We start from the raw sequence: 10824 nt of genomic DNA, 5'->3' as shown, positions 1-10824 counted from the left end.
TCTCTCAGGTATTGTACAGGACCTGCGACGTTAAGTTATAGTTGCTGACAGTGTTGAATTCCGGTAGTAATAGTGATTGATGACTGGCTATTTATGGGGATGAGGAGGGACAAGGTCAGGGATGTGATTTACAGTAATTTGCCCAAAGAAAGAACGAGAAAAAAGACCCCTTTGCTTTGGACAAGGGAGCAGAACAGAGGAGGTGTGGTGCTTGCATTTAGTAGGTGCAAGGTGACTCGCATCTGCTCAAACCATCACACAGTGTGACTTTTCCAGCATCAGAGTTAAATGCTAAGCTTGATTAGGACTCACACTTTTTCTTTTTTTTTTTTGCGAACACGGAGATCGCACTGCGCGATATGAGCCCTTCCGCTGTTTTCATCCTAGCCCACTGCAGTGTATCTTCATCAGCTCTGGAAGCGCAAGTATGTCATCTGTTTTAATAAGGACAGCTTTGCACTCACACTTAAAGTGGGTTGCATTAATGCCTTCGTAGCCCTGTAAATTAGCAAGGCACAATTTTGCAAAGCAGTTTGTTCAGCAGTGACTTGGCAAGCAACCGCTAAGCTGATTTGACTTTGTGCATCAGCATCACCTGTGTGAGGAAGTTCAGGGAGGAGGAGGAAGAGTAGTGGGAGGGAAAGGGCACTACAGCTACTCAAATGTTTTTCCTTGAGCGGGGGATGATGACTTTACATGTGTGCAGCTGCATATCTCACAGTAACTTACTGAACCACACTCCAACAACCCTCTTTCAGCAGATGTTGCAAACAAATCCCACGGATTAGGAGGAAGTGAGTGTTAGCACGGGCAACAATTAGCTAAACACTCATCCAAACCTCCGGAGGTTGCTGAGGTAAAGGAGGAGGCTGGTGTGTGTTATGACATTTACACTACAGTAGCAGCCGAAATCCAAGTGCATCTTGCACAATAGCTTCACAACCATGCAAGATGCAGTCACGAAACTTCACAGGTGTGTAGCTGAGATCAAAATGAAGGCCGAGTTTGTAGAAGGGTGAGGTCCGAGCAAGGGCACAGGAAGTAGGGGGTTGGAAGTAGGGAAGGGGTCACTGGCTCCCACACTTTTACGCCGCTGGCCTATATTCGTTTTAGGTCACGAATCACTGTATCCCAGTTTCAATCATTCCCATGCACTTTGTTATAAGATCACATGGTTAGGCATACTGAATGAATCTCATGTGGTGTGTTCCATTGCACCATACAGACCAATTTGGCATTTCAGCTGGTGTGACCCCATCCAAAGATGGTCCTTCTCTCTCTGGAGCTGTATTATATTACAGGACATCTGGATGTCAGTAACCTTCACAGTCAGTGACTGACACTATAAAGTCTAATAGGAATCATAGATCTTTTTTTTTTCTTTTTAGATCAGCCTCCCCTGAGTCCATTCCTGTTCTTTATATAGCTACAAGTCTGCTGAGAGTCAAGGTAATTAACATTAATAAGCGAGATCATTTTGTTTTCTGAATTAATCTTTAAAGCAGATTCTTTGTGGACAGATGGTTTGCCAAAAACAAATACATAATGTTCTATTCCTGTAAGCTGCAGGAAGCGACCGGGGCAGACTATGATTATATTAATTATCCAGGGAGATTTGCTCAGGAGATTGACAGGGGACAGAGGGAAGTGCCCCCACTAGATATTCCACATAGAGCCCAATCGGAGGAAACTTAATTAAAAGTTGTGCATAGCCGCGTTCCTGCCAGCAAATGAGATTTGAAATAGTTTGCGCGAAAAACGGATTAATCACGTCGGCAGGAGAGGGGAGAAATGCCAGGGGAGTTGCATAGGTGGTCGCATGGAGGGATCATCCATCACAAAGCAGCGGGATCCGTGTCTCCTCGAGCAACCTCTGATCACTGCAGAATAAGACTAATTAGAAGGAGGGAATGTTTTCTGAGCAACACGAAGAGTCTGGCGCGATGGAGGCAACGTCCTCTCCCACACTGTACGCCTCTGCAAAGAAAGCTGTCGCTCACGCGTAGTGCACGCCAAAAAAAGAAAAAAACACGCACACAAGTCTTCCACATGCCCAGAAGACGCAGTGTTTATAATCTGAATTGGACTCAGTTCCCCCTTCCCGACCAGTGTGTGTGGTTCATTCCAGCGCCTCTGTATCCTCGGTGCGAAGTGTGTTTATGCTGTCATCAACACTGAGCCAGACGGTTCAATCAGTCCGCTGACAGAGCAGCCAAGTGAATTTCGATTGGAGAGGTTAAGACCACAGATCACAGATCTTCTCGTGCAGGACTGCTTTATGCCGAACTGTTAATGGGGTGAGTTCATTCCGGATGTGAACCGTTGGCCGCCGAGTTTTCTTTTCTAACAAGAGATAACGTTTTTGCAGATTAGGATTTTAAAAGTGAGGCTGTGTTTCTGAGATGCCGCGTAACAAGTGTCCTGGATGATTATTATCTATAATCAGTGTTTAGTGCAGACACGAAACCTCATGGGATATGAAAGCACCATGGGGGGAATCCTAAATATTGAAATGGCAAAGTTGTAATTCAGAGAGAAAGACTTTGGTTTAATCTCTTGTAAACTGTCAATAAATAAAGCACGTGTGCATGTAGTTTTATTTATTTATTTTACTGAGTAATATTTGAATGGTTTAAATGTCTTTCTGAAACACGAGGCACATTGCATCGGTTTGAAAACATGTCCCACCAAACCGCAGATAAAGTGCTGAAGCTGTTAAGCGCCAAGCTGAATTCCCACTCCATTAGAGGTTTCCTTTATGCTGCCTTATAATTTTAACATCACTCGAGTCAGAGGACACATCCACATACCTTCCCTCCTTTCAGCTGCAAATGTCAGCCTAAGAAAAAAAAAAAAAAACCCTCTCTTTGAGAATTGTGTAACAACTGAGCCTACAACTGTTTAAGAACAGGGAGCTTCACACAAAGAGAATGCCACTGAATGCCATGCTGTTTTAATCAGGAGTTTGTGACAGTGTGTTTGGACCCATAGATGAAATGGAATTGAGATGTCAAAGTGCTTTTTAACCTGATACTGCCTCTCGCAGCCTTCAGTGCTCTGTTGGAAATTGTTTTTTATCAGCAGACTGATTGCATAGAAGGGGGGAGAAAAGTGATAAATTATAAACAGAAGAAGCAGAAATAAAGGACAAATAGTCACAGCGCTGGCAAATTACATTTTTGTCTTTCAGATGATCACATTATGATCCAGGGATTGGCTGGAAATGATTTCAGCAAAGAAAACTAATTTTCAAAACCTGCAAAACGCATTAATCTAAGTTTGTGTCCGCCCATGACATAATGAAACAGTATCCTGATTTCTGCAGCACTTGGTGCAGTGTGGCTTTCTTGCAAGGGCTTGTGAAGCTCAAAGAGGAATTTAGTTCCTTTAGTGACTTTCAAATTATAACATGATATATGGGGACTGGAAATATCTCCTTGCTGCAGCTCTGCCGGGAACATAGAAATTCTTCTCTGTTCGAACTATCATTTTCACCTCTGTCCTCTTGCATTAAAAAATAAAAGCGTGCGGACCTTCTGATAGTTAATAAGATGTTAATCACCCTCTATCCCTGTTTAATTTCTCACAGTTAACTAAAATCCCCACAAGGCTCTCCAGCAAATAAGCCCCGTGAACCAGCTGGCACTTGGAAGTCTCAAAACAGCAGCTGACCTGAATTGACACTTTCCCCACACATCTGTCTAAAATATGGACTTAAATGTATTCAGTTATTTTCTGTTGACTTCACTGGATGCGATTCCTGTCTTCCTGTCTATCAGTGTCTCGTTCCTTACTCCTCTCACTAATACATTTGCATGTGTTTCTCTGCATCTTTCTGCATTGTGTGTGTGTGTCTTTCACAGAGTGAATGGCAGCCGCTGTTTGAGACACCTGGCCTGTGATGTCAGCAGAGAAACTGTGGGATTGCTTTGCTGAATGCCGCATGTTTGATTGCCTGTTCCCCTCATAACAGTTGTCCAATTTCATGCCTATTAGGCTTGTTAATAGGAGCGGGGAGAAGAGAGAGCAGAGGGTCTACCGGTGTGCTTGGTTGGATCCTTTGATTAGAGGGCATGGTTTGTGATGCTAAGAGACAGTGTCACATGCCAGATAAATACAGCGGCTGACAGGGACATGGCTCGTATTGTTATTACCCGTCGGCCCTTATTGACGGAGTCCAGTGATTGATAACAAGCAGATCAATCTGACACAACCCACTGGGTGTGAAAATATATCTGAATAAAGAACATTAAGAGGAATGCCGCTTTATTTTTTTAAAAACTCTTTTTCATGCTTATTTTCCAGCAGAAAAATCAACATGCCCTTGTATATTCAAAAAACATTTTATAGATTTATTCATCAGATAGAATAATCCTTCAATAGTGCAGCCAAAAGTAATGTCGTTAGGGGCCAGACAGCTAAAGGAATATGATTCTATTGAGTAGATCTTGCAGTTTAAATCAAACTCAATTAGGGCCAATTATTTCAACTGAATTATATGCATTAGCTACACTCATTATGGCCACTTGCACTGTGCCCAGAGGCCTGGGAAAAAAAAAAACCTGAGCAAGTCATCCAGATCCCCTTGTGACAATGTCACAAGAGGAAACGTGCAAAATGAATTATTATATTAATATTCAAGATTACGGGTAAAACTCTTTAAAGGTAGATACACTGGGCTAAGGTAAGAAGCTGTGATCTGTCTTTTTAAAAAAGCCTGGAAGGATTGTTAAAAACAAGGGTAGGTCTTATGACCTAAACTGGACTTAAACTGGGCATTTAGAAATATTAATGATTAACGAATAAGATTAACATCCTAAGAAAGTTTTAAATCAGGTACATCTGAATATGTTTCCCAAAACATGATGCATGAAATCATTAATGCCCCAAGTGGTGCTGCTAAAAATTATGCTTTTGTGAGTCTTAGTTATCATAACAATATATTCTGGACAAAATGATGGATTTCTAATGTTGGTCAAATCCTTTAACATATTTTAGTTTTTAGTTAATGTGGTAGCTGGAATCTTATACAATGATTTATGCAATATTTATACTTGCCACTGGACATAGCAGTTGTAATTCGTAAAGATTAATGCCAAACCTTACAGCATCCACTTGGCTAACAGTAGAAGTGGTTGGTGATTTGAGATTCATTGTTTCTGCACTGTTGAACATTGTGTAGTGTAGGCTTTACAGCTTGCAGAGCCTCTCCTGTGAATGTATCGACAGAGCTGGCATGTCAAATCTTTTCTGACTCTGAAACTGAGACGGTCCTATGTTAATACAGAACATCTCTCCAGCACACACTCTCACTCGAAGTGAAAACAGGTGCTGCTCCTTGTAACCTCTTAAAACATGTAGCTCCACAATGCTTCATATAGGGGTCTCTCCATTGGAAATGAAAATTAGATATTCCCAAATGAGTGTGCGACAAAGACTCCACTTAAAACAGTACATTTTTGCTATAGAGATCTGACTTTGATGCAAATCAAAGGACAGCAGTGGGATGATGAAACTGAATATTTATGGTCTTTTCCAGACCCAGAGATGTCCCAGAGTACTTTTGAGCCTTTTTAACAGCAGATGAAATTGCACTTGAAAGTTGTAGGCAGGTTGCTTGACAGCTGAAATGAGAAACTCAAGTGCTTTTTACTATTGTGAGCAAATCACTAAACTACCTCTCTTGTGAATGACACAATGATGCCCACTGGTGTATTTACACAATGGTGCAAACCCAGCAGTAAAAGCCACTTCTTTTTTCCTTTAGTATTGCATATTTAACCTTTAGCATATAGTGTTGAATTTCATACATTTTTAATAAATACAAAAAGCCTTTTTTTTTTTTTTTTAGATGTGAGAGTCACATTAAAACAGCACCTTCCTTTTCTCTCTCCCTTCTGCAGAATGCATCAGCTGTCTGCAGAAACTGTCTCTGAGTGGTCTTGGCCCTTGGCTGCGGGTTCGTGAGCAGCTACCATGACGTACCCGAACACCAGCATACTGACAGCCAACTTCAGTGGAGCCTTGAACAGCTATGACTCCGGGGGAAACATTTACCGGCCCTTCTCTGTTTTCAGCGTGCTCACTCTTACTTTGCTGGCTATGCTGGTGGTGGCCACCTTTGTCTGGAACTTGCTGGTGCTGGTGACCATCCTTAGGGTGAGGACATTCCACCGGGTCCCCCACAACCTTGTGGCCTCGATGGCCATCTCCGATGTGATGGTGGCCGCCCTGGTCATGCCTCTAAGTCTCGTCCATGAGCTGAACGGCCGGCTGTGGAAACTGGGCCGTGTGCTGTGTCAGGTGTGGATCTCCTTTGACGTGCTGTGCTGCACGGCCAGCATCTGGAATGTGACGGCCATCGCGCTGGACCGTTACTGGTCCATCACCAGGCACCTGGAGTACACGCTCAAGACGCGCAAAAAGATCTCCAACGTGATGATTGCACTCACGTGGCTGCTGTCCTCCATCATCTCCCTGTCGCCTCTCTTCGGCTGGGGGGAGACCTACTCAGAGGGGATGAAGTGCCAGGTGAGCCAGGAGCCGTCCTACACGATCTTCTCCACCTTCGGGGCGTTTTACCTCCCTCTTTGTGTGGTGCTGTTTGTTTATTGGAAGATCTACAAGGCTGCAAAGTTTCGGATTGGCTCCCGCAAGACCAACACAATCACGCCCATGGCAGAGGTGATTATTCATTTTCTCTTTTTTAAAATCTATTTTCTTAAAATATCCCCTTGCCTTTATAAGTCACGATATCATTATCCTTCCCCTCCTACATCAAATGATGCATATTTCTCCTCCTGCTACTGGCTGATGCCCCTGACCCTCGAATATGGGATGCTGTGCAGTTATTTATTATTACAGCTGATGAGATATTCAACAGTAATCAGGGAAACATAAGTATCTGATGTATCAGCATACGGACAAATAATTGAAGCCATCCTGCTCACCACCAGCTTGTTAATGTGCGTAGGCAGAAGGTAGAGGGCTATAAATACCACCTCCAGGATCTTTAATGGGCCACTGCAGCTTTCTGGTTTTAGTGATTCTCTCATCAGCAGACACGAAGGTCTAGATCTATCTGTTCTGCAGGCATAGCATTATCAAACATTTATTTGGGCAAATTTTCCCTGTGAAAATTGTGTTTGCACCTGCCTTGATGGTGGAAATTGTAATTTTAGAACCCCCCCCTCCCCATTACTCCCCATCACACTACTTTTAGAGTACAGATCTTTTTCTTTCACCTGTGAAAGGCTACTTATGAAAGTCACTCCGTGTCTGAACATTATGAGAACCTGGCAAACATTCACAGAAAGGGGGAAGTGTTTCACAGAAAATACGCTGTGAAGGTGTTTTTTCCTTTTCATTTATTTAATGCATGTACTTCAAAGTTTACTCCCGAATCCTCAAGATACCCCTTAGTTATGAAAGTGTGACGTCAGTTGTCCAGAAATTAGAAGCACATGGTCAAGGAGAACCAACTGTCAAATGAATTAGCCATGTCTTTTTCCTGCTTTGGTCGACCGCCTTTTATGTCAAGTTTCATTACACAGGCGCAGCCACTCTTGTAGGTATAGCAATTAAATGGAACGTGTTTTATTAGTAATTTCGCTTTCCACAGACATACCAGCAGCTTATGGTTGTATTATACGTGTCTCATTACCCAGACTAAGTTTCTTCTCATCATTTCCCAGCGTACATTGACGAGTTGAGGCAGCGAACCCTGCAAAGTGTCTGCACGCAGCTGCCATATGAGCAGTGACATCAACATCCAAGATTATAAGCTCTCCTGCACTCATCCATCAACAACACCCACACAAAGACATTAAGACATACACGCACAAACGCACGCCACACCAGAAATAGAGTGTATTGATAGGTATGATGCACTGATTCTTGACCTAGTTTCGCAAATGACTCAACACTACCAAAAAATATAGTTTCTGAAAAAGGTTCATGTCACTGCAAATGTGAAAACTAACAGACGATGTTTTAACTTCTGTCACTACATTTTGGATTCCATAAAACTTCAAAACAATCTGGCTTCCTGACTGAATTACCTGACCTTCAACATATAAAGTACACTTGTCCTTCTTTCTTGAGCACTACTACCCTTTTAAGAAGCCACTGAAAAATTCACAAGACGCGGAGACTCGCATTCCTTCTTCTACTCATTGTCAGTGTTAAGTTAGAGCCATCACACAATTAGCTTAGCATAAAGACTGGAGGCAAAGGGGAAGCAGCCAGCCTGTCTGTCCACCAGCAGCTCTTAAGCTCACTAATTAACACTTATCTTTTTTGTTTAATTCATACACAAAGAGAAACATGATGGTGTTTTCAGACAGAGAGCAACACACATTTTCACCTTGCATCATTCACACAAATTGGACCATTTGCAAAGTCTTTATTAATTTATCCCAAACAGCCAGTGTACTGACTGTACAAACATTAGCTCTGAGCTATCTAGCACCATACGCACTAACTGTGTGTGCAGGAGTGTTTGACAGCTCAGCCTCTGACTGAAGTCAGAGCTCACCAGAAACTCCAGTTCCTTCTGTTATTTCCCTTCACACACAGTAAGAATGACAAGTTGTTTGACAGGGGAGGGTGTGCTATAACTGCTTCTCTTCTGGGCCAGTAATTTCTCCACTGATTGTGCGACAACCTGATGAGGATGACTCTGATAAGACACTGTTAAATACCCCATGAAACCACAACTTCTCTTTATATTTGACCATGGTAGTAGTAGATCTGAAAACACCCAGAAACATGTGAATTGTTCTTGTTGCTTTGTGTCTTATAACAGAAGGTAATGAAAAATGATCTGTTTTGCTGTTTTGGTGTGAAGAAATAATGGCAGGTGGTCTCACACAAGGGCACAGGTGCAGATATACACTGTAAAAAATATATCAAAACAGGCAAAAAACGTAAGAACAAACTAGGTCGAAAACACACAAGGAGTAACACAAGGAACAAATGCTGGAACGCTTGACGCTACAGACTCAGAAGATTTGAAACAGACAAAGGGGCAGGCAAGACTTAAATACACTAGGGGGCGGGAAGAACAATTAAACACAGGTGAAACCCATAAAGGTGGGGCAGGTAATCAGAATTGGAGGTGAATCTGGAACTAAACAAGCAGGAAAAGATTTCAAAATAAGACATGAACCAAACATGAACACAGGCAACACAAGGGAAATAGTCATCAGACCAGACTTAAGGGCTAGACATGACACATATAGCCTCATTGATCTGCTGTGTAAAGGAGGATTTGCAGTTAAGTGCCAGTTTCAGCTACTGCACCATCCAGTATATAATGTTGAGGTGTCTTAAAACATCCGTTGAATTTGAAACCTCCTTCTCGACATCACTATGCTTTTAACTTCTGGCCTCTGCTGTAAATGGATTTTCTTCATCCACCTTATAAGTTATAGGCCCTGGTGACCTGTATCGATTCAACAAAATTTACTCCAGAGTGAGCGAGTTCCTCCATCCCGTTGCACTTTCTTGTTTAAGCACAACAGTTTAGAGTATAATTCTGCACGCTTTATTTCTGACACATTTAGAAGGATGGTTCATCTTTACAAAAAAAAATGTTAGACAGCGGAATGACCCGGACGACTTCACCTGATAAACACAAAATTAAAGTTAGCCTTGAACTGTGCTAGGCAACAAAAGTGCTAGACGAGAAAGTCAGCAGATTAATGCTGACATTTTCTTTTTCCTTTTCCTGGCTGCGCAGCATGTTTGTGAAATGGCACAAAATGTGCTGCTGGAAAATAATGCACATTAAGACATGGCTCTGGCTTTACGCTCTGTGTCGAGTGTGTGTGTCTATGTGTGTGTGAAACGAAAGGATAAGCTGTGGATTGTTGATCCACCTGTTGATTCACACTTCTGTATAGCAGCCTATAATCCATCTTTTGTTGAGCAGCTGCAAAATTTTCACTTCAGTAAGTGGTTTTCTTTGGCCTGTATTGTTAAAGATATTGCATTTCTGACACCAATGCTAACCAGGTTTGTCTGATTGATTAACAAATCAATAGAGTAACTGATTTATTCTCTGATCGGCTGCCTCCCAGGTAAAGGAGGAAACACAGCAGCCCCAGATGGTGTTTACTGTGCGCCATGCCACCGTGACCTTCCAGACAGATGGGGACACGTGGCGCGAGCAGAAGGAGAAAAAGGCAGCGCTGATGGTAGGCATTTTGATTGGCGTGTTTGTACTTTGCTGGATTCCCTTCTTCATCACTGAGCTCATCGTGCCGCTGTGCTCCTGCGATATCCCGCCCATCTGGAAGAGCATCTTCCTGTGGCTGGGCTACTCCAACTCCTTCTTCAACCCTCTCATATACACCGCCTTTAATAAGAACTACAACAATGCTCTGAGGAACCTCTTTTCCCGACAGCGCTGAGACACTGGAAGCACTAAGCTGACACACTACACCAATATGCACTCCACAGTGTTAGTCCTCCAGACAGAAAAGGACTAACCTGTCTGTTTCCATCACTCCATCATCCTTTAAGTGGATGATTCCCATAAACTCTGTCTGAAAAAAAGTGTCTTTAAAAATGTGTCATTTTTATTAGGTTGTGTTTTGTTTATTAAGATACTGAGGCAAACTTACAGCTGGACTGAGACGGATGTCTGAGGCACTGTATCTACAAATAGAGGATTAATTGGTTGTGTTGTGGCAGGAGCGGATACAACACTGTCTACATGTTGGTTTTCTCTCAGTCGTTTCAGGCTTATTAGAGAGAAAAGTATGTTAACTCCCTCATAAACAGTTTCATCATCATATGTGAGGCTGCGGGGAATCATTT

The 10824-nt window shown here is 42.5% G+C and overlaps 1 protein-coding gene across 1 annotated transcript; it reads left to right on the top strand.

The window, feature by feature from the left end:
• Positions 1–5976: 5976 nt before the first annotated feature.
• htr5ab (5-hydroxytryptamine (serotonin) receptor 5A, genome duplicate b) lies at positions 5977–10415 on the top strand. The gene is made up of 2 exons (XM_041066109.1): positions 5977–6684; positions 10083–10415. Exons 1-2 carry the CDS (start codon positions 5977–5979, stop codon positions 10413–10415), a joined length of 1041 nt encoding a protein of 346 aa, XP_040922043.1.
• Positions 10416–10824: the final 409 nt, after the last annotated feature.

Source organism: Toxotes jaculatrix, chromosome 20 (genome assembly GCF_017976425.1).
Source record: "Toxotes jaculatrix isolate fToxJac2 chromosome 20, fToxJac2.pri, whole genome shotgun sequence".
NCBI lineage: Eukaryota > Metazoa > Chordata > Actinopteri > Toxotidae > Toxotes > Toxotes jaculatrix.
The sequence above is the reverse complement of the archived record's forward strand: the minus strand, read 5'-3'. Positions and strand labels throughout refer to the sequence as shown.